The sequence below is a fragment of the Carcharhinus amblyrhynchos genome, chromosome 6 (assembly GCF_965287045.1).
Source record: "Carcharhinus amblyrhynchos chromosome 6, sCarAmb.v2.hapA, whole genome shotgun sequence".
In the NCBI taxonomy this organism is placed as follows: Eukaryota; Metazoa; Chordata; class Chondrichthyes; order Carcharhiniformes; family Carcharhinidae; genus Carcharhinus; species Carcharhinus amblyrhynchos.
The window spans coordinates 8,290,213-8,314,108 of record NC_137329.1 but is presented as its reverse complement, the minus strand read 5'-3'; the positions used below and the strand labels follow the sequence as shown (position 1 = coordinate 8,314,108).

General features: G+C 43.3%; 1 protein-coding gene across 2 annotated transcripts in view; it reads right to left on the bottom strand.

Annotated features, from left to right (window-relative positions):
- Nucleotides 1-23,896, bottom strand: part of mettl15 (methyltransferase 15, mitochondrial 12S rRNA N4-cytidine) — a 127,449-nt gene that overhangs the window by 59,382 nt on the left and 44,171 nt on the right. For both annotated transcript variants that reach the window (XR_013886771.1, XM_080189882.1), the window contains exon 2: nt 9,458-9,594. Coding sequence is in view for 1 of the 2 variants with exons in the window: in XM_080189882.1 (XP_080046008.1) it covers nt 9,458-9,594 (137 nt within the window). In the remaining variant the exon portion in view is untranslated. The remainder of the gene's footprint in view (nt 1-9,457; nt 9,595-23,896) is intronic.

Genomic DNA, 23,896 nt, shown 5'->3' with positions numbered 1-23,896 from the left:
TTAAAGTCCAAACATGGCACCAGATTACCTGGGTTTGCAAAATGCGACAAACTGTCCTGGCTTGAGACAATGCACACCTCTTTAACCTGTGATTATCCCTTTCTCCATGCACACTGTCAGTATCTATAAAGACGTGATTACTTGTAAAGACTCACGTTCCAACCATTCTTCACATTCCAATCTGTAATTGTCTTGCAATTGTGTCTTTGTCTATATATGCAGTGTTTGTGAACCTACATCTCCACTCACCTGATGAAGGAGCAGTGCTCCAAAAGCTTGTGATTCCAAATAAACCTGTTGGACTTTAACCAGGTGTTGTGAGACTTCTTACTGAACCACATAAAAGGACATCCTGGTATAGTCTGGATGAAGGGATTAGTATGTAGCAATTTTTGAAGGCTGGGTCTGGATGCTCAGATTTAAATAAAAGTGGGACAGTGTCAATTCTGTGTACAAATAAGAAATATAGCACTGTGATCTCCTTTATACCCTTGGAAGTGGTCCAAAATGCCATGGCAACAATTGTAGGAAGATTTGGCTGGTCTGTTTGAGGGTTACATGTTCATTGTCATAACTGATGCAGACTTGAAGTGGCCAGTATTGTTAGCATGAGATCTATTACATCTGAAAAAACCATTGAAAAACCTGACAAATCTTTTGCAAGATTTGGTGAACCGGAAGCGATAATTGTTCACAGATTACTTCGCAAGAGTTTAGGATTACCTCAAAATAAACAGTATTTAGCATATAAAATCCATACCCTAACAACCAATGGATTAGCTGAAAGATTATTACAATAAAGCCCAATAGTGATCCAGAAGAGTTTTTGCGATGATCGAAAATGGTTTCTAAGGGCCCTATTTTACCATTGCGACGTGCCAGTTTTTGGTCAATGTGGTAAAGTCGGGCGTGAGGCCATTAATGCGATACGCGCAGATTGCTATCTTACCAAAATCCAGGAATGGCCACGATCTGCTTCGCACCTGAAATGGGCACGACGGCATTTCAAATGTATTTGAACATAAGAACATAAGAACATAAGAAATAGGAGCAGGAGTAGGCCATCTAGCCCTTCGAGCCTGCCCCGCCATTCAATAAGATCATGGCTGATCTGTCGTGGCTCAGTTCCACTTTCCCGCCCTCTCCCCATAACCCTTAATCCCTTCTCTTATCAAAAACCCATCAACCCGCGTCTTAAAAATATTTAGCGAGGCAGCCTCCACCACTTCAATGGGCAGAGAATTCCAGAGATTCACCACCCTTTGAGTGAAGAAGTTCCTCCTCAACTCCGCTCTAAACCGCCCCCCCTTTATCTTGAGGCTGTGCCCCCTTGTCCTACTGTCTTTTTTGATGTCTTATTTGCATGCATTTCAACTGAATTAATGAACTGCCCGCCCAACTTTAATCAGCATTTCCCTCTTTACCGCCACGTTCACCGATCCGGAATCTCACTGTAATGGACATGCTGAATAAAAGTCTGAATCAGGCACTCCAGCTGCTGAAGAGCAAATTCAGTGCTTCCAACGGCTCTCTGACTCAGATCGGTACGGGGGGGGGCGCGGTGGAGGGAGGCTGGTCAGATCATTCTCTGGTTGGGGGCAGGGGAAGGAGAGGGAGCTGGGACAGATGTATCTCTGGTGGGGAGGGGGACTGGGTGAAGGGAGGCCCGATCATTGTCTGGTGGAGGGGGATGTTGGTGGGGTGGGAGTGCTGGTTGTTGTCTGGTGGTGGGGGGTGGGGGAGGTGGGTGGGGAGAGGGAGTGCTGATTGTTGTCTGGTGGGGAGGGAGAAGGTAGATCAGATGTTCCTCTGGTTTGGGGGTCGGGTGGGGGGGGAGGCCAGATCGTTCTCTGGGGGTAGTTGGGAGGAGTGAAGCCAGACCATTCTCTGGATGGTGGTGGGGGGGGGAGAAGGGAGGTGGGTAAGATATGTTTCTGGTGGGGACTGGGGAGGCCCGATCGCTGACTGGTGGGCTGGGGATCAGATGGATCTCTGGTGGGGGGGATGGGGGTGGTGGGAGGGTCCGCTGCCTCTCTGTGGGTGATAGGTGGGGGGTGGGGGGAGGGGGCAGGGAGTCGCAATCGGTCTCAGTAGCGGCGGGCGGGGTGGGGGTTGATAAGGGGGACAGTGATGTCTGTGGGGATCATCGCTTTCTCTGCTTTCTCTGGCCCGGGAGCGATCTGACACAGGCGCAGTTCAGAGCTCCGGTCATTTCGGGCATGCTAAGCCCCGCCCACAGAGCGAACGGGACCCGCGATTTTCTTTTCAGGTTGACTGCTTATGGGAGCGCCTGAAAGCGGATTTCAAAGTCGGATCTAAATTACGCCCAGATTCAGCACTTAGAATGAAAATGGTGAAATCACTTTTCAATTCCTGATTTATTATTTGAGTTTAATTTTCACCAACTGGGATTTGAACTCTCGTCCCCAGAACATTAGTCCGGGCTTCTGGATTACAGGTGACATTACCACAATGCTACAGTAGTTGAGGTTGATAACCAGAGTACCATCAATGAGTATGAGCAGAACGTCACAAGTGAAGGCAACCAGACTGACAATCCGCATGCCGATTCTAAAGACAGTGATGACAAAGAACAACTTGATGCTGCCACTGACTTTTATGAAGAGAAACTAAGAATAGAAGCTCTGACAAGTGAGAGAAGTGCAGAACAAAAAACTGACCCCCCTCGAAACCCTGGGGTCAAGGCTGAAGAAGAAGTGACTGAAACAGCTGATGTACATGCTACTGATCTCACACATATTTCAGAGAAACAAGGATGTGTAATTTTTCTGGATCTAAGTAGGAGTGTTGGTGTTGTGAGACTTCTTACTTTCTCAGTAGAAGCAGCAGAACAACCTGTTCCATTGCAGAACTGTAAAGTCAAACAATCTGAGGTATTATCTTGTTCTATTCCAATTGTTGCTTTGCCTGCTGGAACTCTTGAAATACTAATGAACAATACCTAATGAACAACAAACCCACTGGTTGTGCACTTGTCAAACAACCACCAGCAGGAAAACAAAACCCGACAGCACTGACAAGTATCATTAACTCCAATGATTTTGTTTATTCGCTCATGGGATGTGGGCATCGCTGGCTGGGTCAGCGTTTATAGAACATAGAAAATTACAGCGCAGAACAGGCCCTTCGGCCCACGATGTTGTGCCGACCAGTTAAAAAACAATGACCCACTAACCTAAACCAATCCCTTTTCGTCCATAAACCTATCCATGGATCTCTTAAACGCCCCCAAACTAGGCGCATTTACAACCGCAGCAGGCAGGGCATTCCAATCCCTCACCACCCTCTGGGTAAAGAACCTACCCCTGACATCCGTCCTATAACTACCCCCCCTTAATTTAAAGCCATGCCCCCTCGTGCTAGCTTTCTCCATCCGAGGAAAAAGGCTATCACCGTCCACCCTATCTAAACCTCTAATCATCTTATATGTTTCAATAAGATCCCCTCTTAGCCGCCTTCTTTCCAGCGAAAACAACCCCAAATCCCTCAGTCTCTCCTCATAGGACCTCCCCTCCATACCAGGCAACATCCTGGTAAACCTCCTCTGCACCCTCTCCAAAGCCTCCACATCCTTCCTGTAATGTGGGGACCAGAACTGCACACAGTACTCCAAGTGCGGCTGCACCAGAGTTGTGTACAGTTGCAACATGACGCTGCGACTCCTAAATTCAATCCCCCTACCAATAAACACCAAGACACCGTATGCCTTCTTAACAACCCTATCTACTTGATTCCCAACTTTCAGGGATCTATGTACACATACACCTAGATCCCTCTGTTCATCCACACTATTCAAAGTCCTCCCGTTAGCCCTATACTCAACACATCTGTTATTCCTACCAAAGTGAATTACCTCACACTTCTCCGCATTAAACTCCATCCGCCACCTCTCGGCCCAGCGCTGCAACCTGTCCAAGTCTTCCTGCAAACTATGACACCCTTCCTCACAATCTACCACACCTCCGACTTTGGTGTCATCAGCAAATTTACTAATCCACCCAACTATACCTTCATCCAGATCATTAATAAAAATTACAAACATTAATAAAAATTACAAAAATTACAAACAAAATTACAAAATATGGCCCATCCTTAACTACCCTTGAACTGAGAGGATTGCTGGGCAACTTCAGGGGCATTTAAGACCATTGCTGTGGGTCAGGAATCCCGTGTGGGCCAGACTGAGTAAGGACGGCAGATTTCCTTCCCTACAGGACATTAGTGAACCAGATGGGTTTTTACAACAATTGACAATGGTTTCATGGTCATCATTGGGCTTGTAATTCCAGATTTTTATTGAATTCAAATTTCACCATCTACCAGGGTGGGATTTGAATCCGGGTGCCCGGAGTATTACTCTGGGCCTCTGGATTACTAGTCTAGTGAAAATATCATTACGCCTCCAACTCCCAAATGAGAGCCATTCTTCTGTTTGTCCATCTGATTCATCATTGAGTGAATTATTAGGATGCACAGCACTTCATTCAGAGGATACTAATCACTGGAGAGTACGGCCTCCAGTTCCCATGAAGCTAAGCAACAAACACTTTTGCCAAGCAATGAAACTGCTGGATTAGATGACTATAGACCCACCACAGCTATGCGAACCTTAACAGATGCTGACCAAGTCTCATTGCTTTGAGAAAGAGCAGCAGGCAACATGTCCTCAAAAGGTGGTACAAAAAAAAGAGAACATCTGTTCATCATCGTTACCAGAAAAAGGAATCTCTGCTGGAAAATCTCAGCAGGTCTGGCAGCATCGGTAAGGAGAGGAAAGAGCTGACGTTTCGAGTCCAGATGACCCTTTGTCAAAGCTAAAAGGCACAGAAAGTGGGAGATATTTATACTGCAGGGTGAGAGAATGAAAGATGAGTCATAGCCACAGAAACCAGGGGAAAAGACTGCTAATAGCTGTCCACAGAGAGAATAAAGGTGTGAATGGCCAAATGGTTGAGAAGCTAAAATGAGACGGTAAGCTGTGACAGATGAAAATGCTGGGGGAGGTGGGGGGCGGGGGAGAGGGTGGAATGGATGGGACTGAAATAAAATTTAGAAAACGAGAAGCAAAGGGGGAGAAAAGGGGAGGGAAGGGGTATAAAGTACTCACCGTAATCTATTCCCTCCCCACCTACATCTGGGATTCCTCTGATGCCCTGTGTCATACTGACAGCTTCCAGTTTGCAGGCCCTAACCACCTCCTATTCACCATGGATGTGCAATCTCTCTACACCTCCATCCCACCCCAGGACAGCCTGAGAGCTCCTCGCTTCTTTCTTGAAAAGAGGCCTGAACAATTCTCATCCACTACCATTCTCCTCCGTCTGGCTGAACTCGTTCTATCTCTTAACAACTTCTCCTTTAACTCATCCCACTTCCGCCAAATCAAAGGAGTAGCAATGGACACCCAAGTGGATCATAGCTACACTTGTCTTTTTGTGGGGTATGTGGAACATTCCTTGTTCCAGGTCTATCCGGGTCCTCTCCCACAAGTCCTTTACAGGTACATCGATGACAATTTTGGTGCTGCTTCATGCTCTCATCCAGACCTCGAAAAATTCATCAACTTCGCTTCTAGTTTCCACCCCTCCATCGCCATCACCTAGTCCATCTCAGACACTTTCCTTCCTTGACCTTTCTGTCTCCATTTCCGGCAATAGACTATCATAATATCCATTACCAACCTACTGATTCCCACAGCTATCTGGGCTCCAGCTCTTCACACCCTTCATCCTGTAAGGACTCCATCCCTTTCTCTCAGATCCTTCATCTCTGTCGGATGTGGTCTTTCTGGATTTTCAGAAGGCGTTTGATAAGGTACCTCACAAGAGGTTACTGCAGAAGGTCAGAGGACATGGAGTTGGGGGTAGGGTGTTAGCGTGGATAGAGGATTGGTTGTCAAATAGGAGGCAGAGAGTGGGGGTCAATGGGTGCTATTCGGATTGGCGGTTGGTGACTAGTGGGGTGCCCCAGGGGTCGGTGCTGGGGCCTCAGCTATTTACCATTTATATAGATGATCTGGAGGAGGGAACCGAGTGTAGGGTGTCGAAATTTGCTGATGACACCAAGATTGGGGGAAAGGCAAATTGTGCGGAGGGTGTGGAGAGTCTGCAGAAGGATCTAGATAGGCTGGGCGAATGGGCCAGGAAATGGCAAATGGAATTTAATGTTGGCAAGTGTGAGGTGGTCCACTTTGGTAGGAAGAATGGTAGGAAGGACTATTACTTACGTGGCGAAAAACTGCAGCAGGCGACGGTGCAGAGGGACCTCGGGGTCCTTGTGCATGAGTCGCAAAAACCCAGCCTGCAAGTGCAGCAGGTGGTCAGGAAGGCGAATGGGATGCTGGCCTTCATAGCGAGGGGGATTGAATATAAAAGTAGGGAGGTCTTGCTGCAGCTGTATAGGGCATTGGTGAGGCCGCAGCTGGAGTACTGTGTGCAGTTTTGGGCGCCGCACCTGCGCAAGGATATTTTGGCCCTGGAGGGAGTGCAGAGGAGGTTTACTAGGCTGATACCGGAGTTGAGGGGGTTGAGCTATGAGGAGAGGCTGAATAAACTAGGCTTGTACTCGTTAGAGTTTAGAAGAATGAGGGGAGATCTCATTGAGACGTATAAGATGATGAATGGGATGGATAGGATAGAGGTGGAAAGACTCTTCCCGCTCAAAAAAGACAGTAGGACTAGGGGGCACAGCCTCGGGATAAAGGGGGGGGCGGTTCAGAACGGAGTTGAGGAGGAACTTCTTCACTCAAAGGGTGGTGAATCTCTGGAATTCTCTGCCCGTTGAAGTGGTGGAGGCTGCCTCGCTAAATATTTTTAAGAAGCGGGTTGATGGGTTTTTGATAAGAGAGGGGATTAAGGGTTATGGGGAGAGGGCGGGAAAGTGGAACTGAGCCACGACAGATCAGCCATGATCTTATTGAATGGCGGGGCAGGCTCGAAGGGCCAGATGGCCTACTCCTGCTCCTATTTCTTATGTTCTTATTTGTTCCGATGATGCCACTTTCCAAAGTGGGGGTGCTCTTAATATGTGATCCTTTTTCCTCAACCATGGATTCCTATCTACAGTTGTCGACATGACCCTGAACAGTGTGCAGTCCATCTCCCGCACCACGACTCTCACCACCTCCCCTTCCTTCCAGAACAAGGATAGAGTCCCCCTTGTTCTCACATTTTACCCTGTCAGCCTCTGCATGCAAAGCATAATCCTCTGCCATTTTCGCCAACTCCTGCATGACGTCACCACAAACACATCTTCCCTTCACTCCCTCTGTCAGCATTCTGCAGAGGCTGTTCCCTCTGGGATAACCTAATCCATTCCTCCACTATACACAACACCTCTCCCGTCACTAATGGCACCTTCCCATGCAATCGAAGAAGATGTAACAACTGCCCCTTTACCTCTTCCACATTCACCGCCCAAGGTCCAAAAGACTCATTCCAGATTAAGCAGCGTTTCACTTGCCCCTCTTTCGATTTGGTGTCTTGCATTCATTGCTCCTAATGTGGTCTCCTCTTTATCGGAGAGACCAAGCGTAGACTGGGTGATCGCTTTGCTGAGTGCCTTCGGTCCGTGCGCAGTCAGGACCCTGACTTTCCGGTTGCTTGCCATTTTAACACACGATCCAGCTCCCACGCCCACATGTCTGTCTTTGGGCTGCTGCAATGTTCCAGTGAAGCTCAACACAAACTGAAGGAACAACATCTCATCTTCCGGCTAGGCACTTTATAGCCTTCTGGTCTCAACATTGAATTCAGCAACTTCAGATGATTAGATCTACCCCACCTCGATCCATTAGTTTTCATTTTAATTAATTTAATTTTTTACTGTTCTCTACCTTTTATTTCTTTACTAGCTTTCTTCATTTTTCTTCCCCCCCCCCAATTCTTTCCCCTACTTTATTCCCCTTCCCTTCCCTTTTCTCCCTCTTTGCTTCTCTTTTCTAAATTTTACCTCTGTCCCATCCATTTTCACCACCCCTCCCCCAACATCTTCACCTGTCACAGCTTACCTTTCTCCTTTTAGCTTCTCTGCCGTTTGGCCATCCACACCCTTTATTCTCTCTACGGTAAGTCAGTCTTTTCCCCTGGTTTCTGTGGCTATGACTCATCTTTCATTCCCTCACCCTGCCGTATAAATATCTCCCACTTTCTATGCCTTTCAGCTTTGACAAAAGGTCATCTGGACTCGAAACGTCAGCTCTTTTCTCTCCTTACAGCCAGACCTGCTGAGATTTTCCAGCATTTTCTCTTTTGGGTTCAGATTCCAGCATCTGCAGTAATTTGCTTTTATTAAGGAATCTTTGTTTACTGATTCAAGTGTGTTCAAGGAAGAAGATGGAGAACATTACCTGTCCCTACATACACATAGTTAATAAATATTTGGATGCACTGTTTCCAGCAGTCTCTGTTAAACACATTCTGGATACATTTCTGATAATATTTAAGATAGTAACTTTGATGATACTTCGCATCACTGGATTGCACAAGAGTAGAGGTAGAGGAATAAAGCTTGATTCATTTATGAAATAACTGAATCCTGAATTAAGGAATTTAGAATCTGTCTGGATGGATTAATTAAATGACTTTCCTCATTTTGTAATTATATACGGTGATCTTGAAAGGCAGAAAGGGAGTCATGACAATTTGTTGGCAAAGTGCGGAAGCATTTTGGTCCGCAAAAAAAAACTTTACAACCTAAAATACATCTTTAAATTAATACAATATCTTGACAGACACATGAACGGGAGGCAAACAGCGGGGCAGCATGGTGGCCCAGTGGTTAGTACTGCTGCTTCACAACACCAGGGACCTGAGCTCAATTCCGGCCTTGGTTCACTGTGTGGAGTTTGCATGTTCTCTGTATGTCTGCATTGGTTTCCTCCAGGTAGCCCATTTTCCTCCTATGGTCCAGTGATGTGTGGGTTAGGTGGATTGGCCATGCTAAATTGACCATAGTATTAGGGGGTTAGTAGGATAAATATCTGGAGTTACAGGAATTGGGTCTGGATGAGATTGTGGTCAGTGCAGATTTGATGGGCTGAATGGCCTCCTTCTGCACTGCAAGGATTCTACGATGGAAACCACGTATTGGTGCAGTCTTGGTGGACCGAAGGGCCTGTTGCTGTCCTACATTATTCTTTGACTAACTGCTGTAAGATTCAAAACTACTGGCCTTGCAAGATTAGGCAGTATTGTAAACTATCACCGTTCTGCTAATTTCCAATTTTCTTTCTCATGCTTTATTCTTTGAATCACTGGGCAAAGTTTAATCATTGTTCAGCAGGAAGCAGTTCATTAGGAGACCATTTCAATCCTGCATTTTTTTAAAAATCCTCGCAACTCTAACAACAAACAAGAACATCAGTCGAAAACATGGTCCATAATACCTACACCCTAAACATTTAACAGAAAACAACGTCCATCTGTAAGTTACTCACTGGTATTCCTGGGAAACCTGTTTAGCGATTCCATACGCTACTGGATCTCTGTCTAAGGCAAACACTGAGATGTCAGAAGCTTGCGAAAGGATCATTTTTGTATGGCCTCCAGCTCCAAATGTCATATCTAAAAATATCTGGAAAAAAATGGCAAAGGATGTCAAATAAATTAGAATAAGAAATCCTTTTCAAAGACACAATGTGTCATTGTACAACTTTCCCAACACACAGGAAACAAAAAAATGACATTCTATTGAAAATAAATATATACATATATATGTATGTTTGTTTAATTGCATACCCAAGCCATGTGTTGATGGGAAGTATTCATGTAAGAGGGCACCATTACATTTGCCACAGCTTTAAATTAGTAAACAGCTCTTCCAACCAGTGAAGGACATGTTTCCTATTTCCTCACCAGCCAGGTGAGAAAAATATTAATGAATATTCATTAATAGCTTATTGAGAAACAATTTGGGATTTCTACAAAACATCATGAAACACGATGGGCACAATTTTTCCAAAAGATTTCTAAGTGTTGTCCCAGTTAAGCCCACCAACACCTCTGCTTTCTCAAAAGGCTAAGGATATTTGGCATGTCAGCTATGACTCTCACCAACTTTTACAGATGCACCATAGAAAGCATTCTTTCTGGTTGTATCACAGCTTGGTATGGCTCAAGCTCTGACCAAGACCACAAGGATCTACAAAGGGTCATGAATGAAGCCTAATCCATCACTCAAACCAGCCTCCCATCCACTGACTCTGTCTACACTTCCCACTGTCTTGGAAAGGCAGCCAGCATAATCAAGGATCCCACACATCCCGGACATTCTCTCTTCCACCTTCTTCCGTCGGGTAAAAGATACAAAATTATGAGGTCACGTACCAGCTGTCTCAAGAACAACTTCTTCTCTGCTGCCATCAGACTTTTGAATGGACTTACCTTGCACTAAGTTGATGTTTCTCTACACCCTACCAATGACTGTAACACTACATTCTGCACCCTTTCCTGTTCTTCTCTATGTACGGTATGCTTTGTATGTACAGCACGCAAGAAACAACACTTCTCACTGTAAACTAGTACATGTGACAATAATAAATCAAAACAAGTCAGTGGGAAAAGCAGTGCGATTCCCACTGGGTGGGTGGGTGTGATCCAGATCGCAATCCTCCTACACTTTAGACAGTTTTTTGGTGCTTGGGGTGATTCTTGCCAGGAAAGAGATGTGGAGGACCTATAGGAAAAGTGAAACAAAAGGACGAGCAACTCATCCGTGGGTGGCACGGTGGCATAGTGGTTAGCACTGCTCCTTCACAGCACCAGAGACGCGGGTTCAATTCCCAGCTTGGGTCACTGTCTGTGCGGAGTTTGCATGTTCTCCCCAGGTTTGCGTGGGTTTCCTCTGAGTGCTCCGGTTTCCTCCCACAGTCCAAAGATGTGCGAGTTAGGTGGATTGGCCGTGCTAAGTTGCCCCTTAGTGTCAAGGGGACTAGCTGGGGTAAATGCATGAGGATATGGGGATAGGGCCTGGGTGGGATTATGGTCGGTGCGGACTCAATGGGCCAAATGGTTTCCTTCTGCCCTGTAGGATTCTATGATTCTTTCAAATTTGACCACTACTTGGTCAGAAAGCCATAAGGGTCTCCCCACTCATATCACCAAATAAAACTGAAGATGAAGCCCGATGGTGTAATCAGACCTGGATGTGCATATTTTATAACCCTGCTGGTTTAACTTGTGTTTCGTTCAGTAAAACAGATTAAAATAGAAGAAAGCGGGAACAGAGCAGAATGTCACTAGGTAAATCTCATGCCAAGTTTAACTGTAGGTAAAACTAAATTGCTCTTCCTCAGCCACACCATTAAGTGAAATGGTTATGGGGCGGAGAGGTGGGGCTGGGAACGTACGGATGAGATGGGAGATGTGCCCGTTGTTCCTCCAGCTTGTGCTGGGCTTCACTGTAACAATGTACCAGGCTGAGGACAGAAATGTGAGCAAGAGGACAAGAACTGAAACAGCAAGCAACCAAAAGATGGAAGTCATAAGAACATAAGAGCATAAGAGATAGGAGCAGGAGTGGGCCATCTAGCCCTTTGAGCCTGCCCTGCCATTCAGTAAGATCATGGCTGATCTGAAGTGGATCAGTTCCACTTTCCCGCCTGCTCCCCATAACCCTTAATTCCCTTATCGATCAGAAATCTATCTACCCGTGACTTAAACACATTCAACGAGGATATGCTTGCGTACAAAGGTGTTCCACAAAGCAGTCACCCTGCCTGCGTTTGGTCTGCCCAGTGTAGAGGAGACCGCACTGTGTGCAGTGAACACAGCAGACTAAAACAAAGAAAAAGTACAAGTGAATCGCTGCTTTAGCTGGAAGGAATGATTGGGGCCTTGGCAAGGTGAGGAGGGAGAAGGTAAGGGGGAAGCTGCTAACTCTCCCGCAACTGCAGGGGATGATGCTGCAGGAAGACTCAAGGTCTTGTGGAGGGAACAGTCCCTTCACAATGCTGACAGGGGATTGGGGGGTGGGTACATGTGTTTAGTGATGGTATTATGGTGGAATTGGCAACATGGCAGAGTGAACACTCATTGTATTGCTAATGGTAATTTCGAGGCTTGTTTCTATAATTTGACTAACTACCTCCGTAAAATATATTTAGACTGGCCATCAGTTACATAAAAATTATCCAGAATGATCAGTATTTATCTCGACAAAAGTTGCAGTTACAGAGCACCTTCAGTAGAGGAAACGGATCCCAAAATCAGGGCGTAAGAAAAATGTCAACAGAAAATGTCAAAACATTTAATTCTATAAAACCCAGTTAATTCAACTTAAATGTATCTTCCACATACAACTGGAAGCACAAGGCACTACTATGCAAATGAGTGCAGTGAATATTTTAGAATTACTCATATACAATTGTTAAAGACCTACACAATTCCAATCAAACAACTTCTTTTAAACAGCTTTACTTGTCACAGGAGAATTCCATTAAATAAACCTTCTTTCTTTTGAAAGTAAGGGAATTCTACTTGATAAGAAAATCCTTATGCAATTATTGCAATCGTACAGCGGAATTTATTGCATGAGTGTGAATTTCTGGATGCTAATCTCAGTGCAAAATCCTGTCTCTTAAATACAAGCATTATTTTCTTCTGCTGATCTTCATTGGTCCGGATTTCAAAGCATTTAAACTAAAATTTTCATTTTCATGCTAATTCCCTTTATAGCCCCACCCCTTCTTATATCTGAAAGCGTCTCGAGTCCTACAAACCCCTCACTCTCAAAACCTATATTCCTCTGACTCTGTATCTTGCCGACAGTAATTGTGCTGTCAGTCATTTGGGTTCCACTCTGGAATTCCCTCCTAAAATCCCAAAGTTTCTCCATTCTTCTCCTCTCTTAAGACCTTATTAAAACCCACTTTAACAAAAATATTTTGGTCATCCTTTTTAATATTTTGTTCTTGCCTTGATGTCCATCTTTGTCTGACAATGCCTCTGTAAAATATTTTGGAGTGTTTTTCTGCAGGCACTATTTAAACGCAAGTTATTATTGATGTTATTATCAGTCTTCCGTGGTGTTGCATGCAGGGAATCCAAACCAATTGTGGTCTTTAGGTGAAGCATGGTTACACAGTGGAGACAAATTGTAACAGAGCAATGTAATTCAGGCTGAAGAGCTGTGAGACATGACACTAAGCCTCATCAGAGTCTCCATTACCAGGAGGGTCTAATTGCAAAGTGACAAGTTCATATAGACACATTGCATGGACAAATTTATGTAAATCACTTTTCAAATAAGCTTTCACACGGTATAATGGAAACAAGTCAATGTTCATCTTCACTGTAATTTCTGAATAGGTAAACATTATGACAAACCTGGATTTCAGAAACATCTGTAAGTACATGATTCATGGAATATGTCAAGAATGAGAGTTCAGCTTTAGTTAAACAGCTGAAGTGTGAAGACATTGAATACAACACTGATGAATGAGAATAGCAGCAGAGACCGGAACTTATTAGTTGCAGTCAGGTTCGAAAGATAATTGTGAGTATAAAATGTTTAACTTATGGCTAAATACTTACTTCTTCAATGCCACAAAAACAATATTTCCTATTTAGTTTGTTCACAAATGCATCAAAATAAACATAAACCCGAATGCATTATTGGCTGGTTGGAGAGTGGGTGAATGGATGGGATTGTATTGCAGATTACTACAGTACGCACATCATTCATAATTAATTTGCGCTCATAGTGTACTCACAATTGTTTCTAAATGTGTCTCTTCTTTCAAGTGAATTTATAACTAAACCTAATTTTGTTAAGATATAATCTGTCTTAATACATAAAAAGCAGTCATACATACTTAATCAACTCTCCAGCAGCTACAGATCAGAATTTTCTTTGTAGCCAGCAGCGTGGAAAACTAACACCCTGCTGGAGACTTTCAAGATTTTACAATGATAGGGTATGATGTTACCAGTTTCCTGACCCTCCTAGTTGGGTGAAGGCTTTTCTTCAGTCAATGGCATGTAAATTTGGCCACCTGTATAATTTGAAAGCATATTATTTCTTTCCATTGAACCGTTATTTCTTATCCCTTGACGGAAAGCATCCAGAAAATATATTGTGGTAATTAATTAGATAGAACATAGAACATAGAACATAGAACACTACAGCACAAACAGGCCCTTCGGCCCACGAGTTGTGCCGATCACATCAACACCTACCAACCTACAGACCTATCTATAACCCTCAATCTCATTAAACCCCATATACTCATCCAGAAGTCTTTTAAAAGACCCCAGCGAGTTCGCCTCCACCACCACTGACGGCAGCCGATTCCATTCACTCACCACCCTCTGAGTGAAAAACTTACCCCTAACATCACTTCTGAACCTCCCTCCCCGCACCTTAAATCTGTGTCCTCTCGTAGCAACCATTTCAACCTGGGGAAATAGCCTCTGAGAGTCCACCCTATCTATTCCTCTCAACATTTTGTAAACTTCTATCAGGTCGCCTCTCAACCTTCGTCTCTCCAGGGAAAAGAGACCCAGCTCCCTCAACCTAACTTCATAAGGCATGCCTCCCAGTCCAGGCAACATCCTTGTAAATCTCCTCTGTACCCTCTCAATAGCTTCTACATCTTTCCTATAGTGAGGCGACCAGAACTGCGCACAATACTCTAAATGAGGCCTGACAAGGGTCTTATAAAGTTGCAGCATTACCTCCCGACTCCTAAACTCAATCCCTCGATGAATGAAGGCCAGTACACCATACGCCTTCTTGACCACCTCCTCCATCTGCGAGGCCAATTTAAGAGTCCTGTGGACCCGGACCCCAAGATCCTTCTGCTCTTCAACACTACTCAGACTTCTGCCCTTGATAGTGTACTCGTTCATCCCGTTGGTTCTGCCAAAATGGACGACTACACATTTATCTGCGTTGAAGTCCATCTGCCACTTCTCCGCCCAGTCCTGCATCCTATCTATGTCCTGCTGCAACTTTTGCCATCCTTCCAGACCATCCACAACACAACCAACCTTCGTGTCATCAGCGAACTTACTTACCCATCCCTCCACTTCCTCATCCAGGTCATTTATGAAAATGACAAACAACAAGGGTCCCAGAACAGATCCTTGAGGCACTCCGCTGGTGACTGACCTCCATTCAGAGAAAGCCCCATCCACAACCACTCTCTGCCTTCTGCAGGCAAGCCAGTTCTGGATCCACAAGGCCAAAGGCCCTTGGATCCCATGGCCTCTCATGAAGTGGGCCAAAACATAAAGATTATTTTAAACTATATTTTCCTCTCACGATTCAACAAGCTATATTTATATAGAGCCTTTAACATAACAAAATGTCCAAAGGGGCTTCGTAGGAGCATAATAAAACAATGTATGAAACTGGACCACATAATGGAATATTAGATCAGATGACCAAAAGCTTGGTTGAAGAAGTAGGTCTTATGAAACGTCTTAAAGATGGAAAGTGAGGTAGAGAAGCAGTGGGGGTATTCCAGAGTTTGGGATCCAGGCAACTGAAGGCATGGTCACTAATGGTGGAAAAAAATACAGGATGTGCAAGAGGTTAGAATTAGAGGTGTGCAGATATCTTAGAGAGTTGCAGGGCTGGAGGAAAATACAGAGAGAGGAGCAAGGCTTTGACTGGGAACCAAAGAATACATGGAATGAATGGCATTCAACGAAAGAACTCAATTAAAGGATTGCTATGTCCAGATTCCAGCTGAAAGATCTTGACATGTATCTGGACCCCTAGTGGATTACTGATATCCAATCTATAGTTGCTGGCAAGTGGGCAAATTGGACAAGTGAGAAACTTAAATGATACACTGGTTACACTGCGTTGCTTTACTCTCTAAACCTTTCACAGCCAATGACAAGCATCGGTGCTTTATTACATAATGACTAATAGATCAAAATAAAGAAAAGTTCCCAAATATTCCAATCAATCATTGCATTGGTTTAGAATCCTGATCATTTGATTACATTTTGAATACACTCAGCAATCTACACGGTTCCTCATATTCTGAGGAAGAGGGCAGCATGGTGGCAAAGTGGCTAGCACTTGTAGGGTCTATTCATTCCTCTGAATAGATAGAGACGGCACTGATATGAAGTTGAATTTCTTTTATTGAACAGGTCTTAAAAATAACACATTACAGAAACCGAAAATAAACTAGAGGGAGAGAGAGATACAGAGATGCCAGTCCTGTACTGATTAAAGCGGCACACAAAACAGACTCTGGACTGAAGTAACTAAACTGTGATCACAATATAAGTTCATTCTTATCGGTGTTGAAATTGTTTGGGACATACTGTCTCTGTCTGCAATAGCAGGTTTTTGCAGTTTGTCATGAGGCTTTGCAGCTGTGGCCATGAAAAGTTGCTGATGTTTGGCTCATGGGAAAGTCTGCCTTTGCTGGCATTGTACTTTCAAAAAATGCAGTCAATTTTTCTAGTTAATCCCAGCATGCCTGCTGCATTTTAAAATGTGATCAAGTCAGCTTCAAAAGCTTAGCATTTAAATGTAATTGCATAGGCAGAAATATCTTAAAATGAAGTTTTTGCATTAATTAAACAAACCATAGCTAAGCATGCATAGGATCCCTCAGCACTGTTGCCTCACAGCACCAGGGACCCGGGTTCAATTCCGGCCTTGGCTGACTGTCTGTGTGGAGTTTGCACGTTTTCCCTGTGTCTGCATGGGTTTCCTCCAGGAGCTCCAGTTTCCTCCCATAGTGCAAAGATATGCAGGTTACGAGAATTGGCCATACTAAATTGCCCCTGAGTGTCCCAAGATATGTAGCTTAGATGGATTAGCCATGGTAAAAATGTATGGGATTACGGGGATAGAGCAAGGGAAACGGCATGGGTAAAATACTCTGTTAGAGAGTCGGTGCAGGCTCGATGGGCTGAATGGTCCCCTTCTGCGCTGTAGAGATTCTATGATTCATTGAAAGGATTAATAAAAATATGATCACTTATGGAAGACCAACAGCATCCTTACTCTATCCACAGCAGTTCATCATCAGAATCACATCCTCCTCATTACAACTGATGTAATTCTGCAGCTGAATGGCAATAATTACAAATCTTGCTGCTGTTCTGTTTGGTCGGACAAGAGTGCAATTTGAATACAAAAACACAGCAATGCACAATGAAATCAAATTTGAACAGCTGCAATATATTAATTCAATAAATTAACTCTGCACTGAAATGGAAAGTTGGATTCATTTGTTTGGCTGAAGGGAAGCATGAAGGGAGTAAAGAAATCTGAGTGAATTGCGTATATATCATACTTTTTCAATTCTCTTAATTAAATCTCAAATGTTTCCCGTAAAACAAATTATTTTCCAACGTATTGTGCGGGCAGGCACAGCAGATAATGTAAGCTCATAAATCAAAATACAAGGCATCAATAATATAAAAACACAACATTAGGCTTAAATGCATGTCAGTGTTTATACTCGATATGAGCTTCCTCCCAATGTTTTTCATCTAATCCCATCAACATATCCTTCCGTTCCTTTCTCTTTCATGGGCTTATCTAGCCTCCCCTTGAATATATCTGTGCTATTCACCTAGGCTCTTTCCTATGAACCTATGAATTAGGAGCAGTAGTTTTGAAGTTTATTTATCAATGTCATAAGTAGGTTTACATTAACATTATAATGAAGTTCACTGTGAAAATCCCCTAGTCGCCACACTCCGGCACCTATTCGGGTACACTGAGGTGAAATTTAGCATGACCAATGCATCTAATCAGCACACCTTTCGGACTATAGGAGGAAACAGGAGCACTCGGAGGAAACCCATGCAGACACGGGGAAAACATGCAGACTTCACACAGACAGTGACCCAAGCCAGGAATCAAACCCGGATCCTGGAACTGTGAGGAAACAGTGCTAACAACTGTGCCACCATGCCACTCCAGTAGGCCATTCGACCTCTCAAACCTACCCCACCATTTGGTAAGGTTCATCTGGTTGTGGCTTTAACTCTATATTCCCCTCTTCCCTCTATTGACTCCCTTATCAATAAGGAATCTATTTAACTCAGTTTTAAAGCAATTCACTGCTCCACTGCTCTTTGGGGAAGGAAATTTCACAGATTCGCGAACTTCTGGGGGAAAAATATTTCTTATCTCTGTCTCAAAAGGAAGGTCTTTTATTTCTAAACTGTGTCCCCTAATCCAGGTCCGTCCCGTAAGGGGAAACCTCCTCTCGGTATCTATTCTAAAGTCCTCTCAGAATCTTACATGTTTCAATAAGATCACCACTTATTCTTCTAAGCTTCAGTGGACACAGGATCAGCTTGTCTAACCTTTCCTCATGAGATAATTCCTTCCTCCCAGGAATAAATTGAGTGAATTTTCCCTGAACTACCTCAAATGCAACTAGATCCTTTCTCAGGAAAGGAGACCAAAATTGAGTACAGTACGACAGATGTGGGCTGAAATTCTCCAGTCTCACACGCCCCACTACTGGTGAGAATGGAGAATTCGGCACTCAGCAAAACATCCATTCACTGCATTGGGACTGGAGAATCCCAACCACAGGCGAAGTCAGAGAGTTCCGGCCATGGTCTCATCAACATCCTGTACAACCATAGCAAGAGTTTCTGTTTTCATATTTCCACCTCCCTGGGGATAAATGAAGCATTCCATTTGCTTTCCTAATTACCTGCTGTAGCTGCATCCTAAGCTCTTGTGATTCATGTATCAGAACACCCAGATCCCTCTGTACCTAGAGTTCTGCAATCTCTCGCCATTTAAATATTTTTTGTTTTAGCTTCTTGCATAAGTGGACATTTTCCCACATTATAGTCCATCGGCCAAATTCTTGTCTGCCCACCTAATCTATCTATATCCCTTGGCAGACCCTTTCTGTCCTCTTCATAACAGGCTCTCCTACTTATTGCGTTATCAGCAAATTTAGCAACCATAAAGTTAGAACATAGAACATAACAGCGCAGAACAGGCCCTTCGGCCCACGATGTTGCGCCGACCAGTTAAAAAACAATGACCCTCTAACCTAAACCAATCCCTTTCCATCCATAAACCCATCCACGGATCTCTTAAATACCCCCAAACTAGGCGCATTTACAACTGCAGCAGGCAGGGCATTCCAATCCCTCACTACCCTCTGGGTAAAGAACCTACCCCTGACATCCGTCCTATAACTACCCCCCCTTAATTTAAAGCCATGCACCCTCGTGCTAGCTTTCTCCATCCGAGGAAAAAGGCTATCACTGTCCACCCTATCTAAACCAAGTTCTCCAAGTGTTGATATAGATTGTAAATAGAGGCCTAGCACTAATCTCCGTGGCACTCCAGTTGTTTTACCAACACAAAAATGACCATTTATCACAAAGCACTGCTTCCTGTTAATCAACTAATCCTCTACCCATGATAATATATTACCCACTATGCTAGAGCTTGTGAGGTCACCTTTGATTTGGCACCTTAATATACACCGTTTGGAAACCCAAGTACACCATATCTACTCATTGTCAGTTACTCCCTCAAATAACTTATAGTCAGTCAAACATGATTTCCCTTTTACAAAACCATGCTGACTCTGCCTGATTCACGTTAACACTTTCCTAAGTGCCCTGCTGTATGGGCAGCACGGTGGCACACTGCTGCCTCACGGCGCCAGGGACCCGGGTTCAATTCCCAGCTTGGGCTACTATCTGTGCGGAATCCGCATCTTCTTCCCGTGTCTGCATGGCTTTCGTCCGGGTGCTCTAATTTCCTTCCGCAGTGCGAAAGACGTGCTGGTTAGATGCATTGGCCATGATAAATTTTCCCTCAGTGTATCCGGAGTGTGGCGACAAGGGGATGTTTACAGTAACTTCATTGCAGTGTTAATGTAAGCCAAACTGTGACATTAGTAAGTAAACCTTTTAATAATAGATTCTACTATTTTCCTTATGACAGATGTTAAGCTAGTTCCTGTTACAGCTACTGGTTCCCAATCTGATGAACATTTCCAGAATCTAAGGAAGTTTTGGAAAATGATAATCAATGTACCTACTCACACAGCAGCCACTTCTTTTATGACCCCACGGTGGAGGCCATCAGATCCTGGGGACCTGTCAATCTTTAGTTTCAATAGTTTTTTCTCTATATCTGTGTGGAGTTTGCACATTCTCCCATATTTGTGAGAGATTCTTCAGGGTGCCCTGGTCTCCTCTCACAGTCCAAAGATGTGTGGGTTAGGTTGATTGGCCGTGCTAAATTGACCCTAGTGTCAGGGGGTTAGAAGGGCAAACATGTGGGGTTACGGGAATAGGGTCTGGCTGGATTTGTGGTCGATGCAGACTTGATGGGCCAAATGGCCTCCTTCTGCACCGTAGGGATTCTGTGATTCTAATTCCTTGCCAGCAAGTTTCACCTTCCAGTCACTCTTTGGGTGAAACTGTTTCTCCTGAACTCCCCATTAGATTTGTTGATGTAGACTCGATGGGCCGAAGGGTTTTTCTTTTATGGTTCTATGAGTCACCCTGCCCAGTTCTGGTCTTGTTTACAAGTGGAAACATCTTCTTTAGGTCTACTCTATAAAATCTTTTCAGAACATTGCCAAGCTCTGACTGACCACCTCAGAGTGTTCAACTTATTTTTTAAGAGAAAAGTGCTCCAGCCTATTCAATCCTTCCTGAAAACCTTTTCATCCTACTGTAATTCTGATGAATCTCTTTGCGTCTTCTCCAGTGCCTCTATATATATGTTAAATATGGTGCCCAGAACTCTCCATTGTACTATGGGGACTAACCAAAGTTCCACTAAAGTTTCATATCATTTTAAATCAGTACCTCTAGGAATTTCCATGTGATTAAGTAGCACACTGGCTGAGATAAACAGGAAAACAGACTACAAGAATTAAAAGGGCACAGAAAAAGCTGGAGCTCCTTGGGTGCACAGGAGAATTAAAATTAGACTTAAAACAGGGGCATATGACAAATCTAGAGCTTGTAATAGCGAACTGAAAACAAAAACGCACAGGGAAAGCCAAACGTTAATTAGACCCAAGAGGTAGCATAAGAAAAGGCAGACAATTAAAGTAAATGAGGCAAGAGGGTTGCTTAGTTAAAACAAGAATAGGGTGGATTAAGAATAAGAAAGAAAATCTCGTGTAGGTTGAGATGGTGGCAGAGATAGTAAATGATTAGTTTGCCTCCAAGAAATGACAGTGGAAATGAAAAGATACAATGAGGATAACCATAGGGAACAAAATAATTAGTGGGACAAAAATGGGAAAGGCAATGTTTCTGGGTGGCAAGCATCAAAATGTACAGAGGGAAGTCAGAGAAGGACTTTCAAAGATTCTTACCATATTAATTCAAATATTCTTGAATATGGAGATTGTTTTAGAGATTTGGCAACTTGCTAATTTAGCACCACTGTTCAACAAAGAAGGAAGGGATAAGTCAGATAAGCAGTAACCAGTTAGCCTGTCAAAGGGAAACTTTCAGATACAACAGATTGGATTTTCATCTCATGATTGGAGGTGGGAATAGGGTCGGGGAAGTTTAGAATCTTTGACAGCGATTTCCAATAGTAAAAGCAAAATACTCTAGATGCTGGATTCTGAAACAAAAACAGAAGATGCTGGAAATTCTCAGCAGGACTGACAGCATCTGTAGGGAGAGAATAGAGCTAAAGTTTGGGTGTAGATGACCCTTAATTGAAAAGTCACTAGATTCGAAACATTGGCTCTATTCTTTCTCCTCAGATGCTGTCAGACCTGCTGAGATTTTCCAACATTTCCGGTTTTTGTTCCAATTTGCAATGCCTTCCTGACTATTTTAACCTGGCTTTTTTCTGTGTTGGGATGGGCTTTGAGTGTGAACCCTTCATGCACCTCTTCTGAGGCTGGGGTCACCATTGTAAAGACTGCAGGAGAGTCCTTCCCTGTGCTTCTTCACTGTGCTGCTGCGGGTTTGGAAGCTGTAAAAGAACCAAACTAGTTTGAGAGTTTGTAACCAGTGAGGGAAGCTTACTCAGGAGCCTGGAACATTCTTCCAGGTAAAAGCTAAATGTTTTGACACCTCTCAATGTTACTGGTGTTGAATTGTAATTTAGTTGTTTTTAATGCAGCAACAGACCCTAGAGCTCTGAACGCAAAGATATGTTGACCATTAAATTTGCTTTTGTTGTCGGCCATTCTTTAAACCACATCTTGGGCCTTTTGATATTTTGTTTTTCTTGAGTAATTTTATGATGTCTTATATTACAAATTCAAAATTTGTTATACACCTCTCTTTTAAGACTCATTTTAATTTCCATTTCCGTCCAAGGAGCGCCTATTTTCCATGTCCTTTTAATTCTTGCAGTCTGTTTGGTCCATAATCTAATAATCACTCATTTTAAAACGTACCATTGTTTATGCACCATTGTATAACTGCTGACATGTATGAAAGTACTTTTCCCAATGGAGAAAGTGACATAATGCATTGAAAATCCTGTAGAAATAAAGTGCTCTCTTGTTATGTTTTGGACTGAGATTTACATGTCCAGCAATCTTTAGGTTTGTAAAAATATGGCTCTGTTGTTGAATATAAAAAAAATCTAAACATCTGCTACACCCCATTGATTGATAGGCAATCTGCTTGAAATGGAAATGAACATGATCTGCAGCTTAAAAATGCCATCTGGTGTTTTAATTTCAGTGGATTGCACTGTTAACATTTCCCAAGGATTGTTTTCATAGCTGGAGCTATGATGAATGCTTGTATGAGTTTCAACAGGTCCAGAACTATTTATCTCAGCAGGAGGGCGGCTCTGATCATATTTAACTGATAGTTTTAAGAGGTTAATAAAGACATTGTAAAGGCATTAATAATGACATTGTTATAAAAACGAACACTCATCCTCATACAGAGTAACCACTTCAGGGGATTTTTATTTTAATGGGTTTTATGGGGGAGACTTTTTTCAGTATTAAAAGTCTTTGAATATGACATATCTATTAGATTGTTAGTTCTTTTTGTAATGTTTATTTCAAAGATATGCCAAGGTCTGCCCAAGGCAGCTATTTGGTGACAGGTTATAAAGGATACATGACAGGCGTGGGGGCAGCATGGGTAGTACAAAAGGTATGAGGAGGACATAGGATATATGAATGGATAGATGGCATGTGAGGGCAAAGGATGGCATAGGAATACGAGGGGCCATGGTGAGGCATGGGTGGTGGGTGGGGGAGGTGAACGGATGAGGATTAGGGGTGCATAAGAACTATGATAAAGAGCTGCACCAATATCCCAGTAAAATGAGGTGGGCCTTCTAACCAGTCCATTTCCACACCTTCAATCCACCATGGCTTGTAAACGTCATGAGAAAATAAATATCTTAGGCACCAGTCCTGGGTTGGTGCATCATTAAGAGGCCACAAAAGTTGCATTTTCTCACCTACACGAACATCCCAATGTAGGATTAATTAAATGTCCACTTAGGGAGACAGAGATTAATAAGACATCTAGAATGATATATGAGAAGGCAGCCATGTCTGAAATTTACACAAGCTCTTTGAAGAAGTAACGGAATGTATTAATAATAAAGGCAATGCAGTACATGCTGTTTTCAATTAGACACCACACTGAAGCCTGGTTGATAATATTAAGTGCACAATATCAAAGGGGATATAACAGCATAGCGGATCATTAACTAACAATAAAAATCAGGCTATAGTAGTGAAATGTTTCCTGACTGAGGAAATAAGTAATCAGTGTTAAGTTTATTACTCTTAACATTTATAAATAATTAGGATTTTGGTATAGATAGTATATCATCAAAATTTGGAGAGATACATTTAAGATGAGTGGGTGAGGGAGAAAGGAGTGGAAAGACACGTTGATTGTGTGAGATAAAGAATGATGCAAGGACATTCATGTGGAGCATAAAC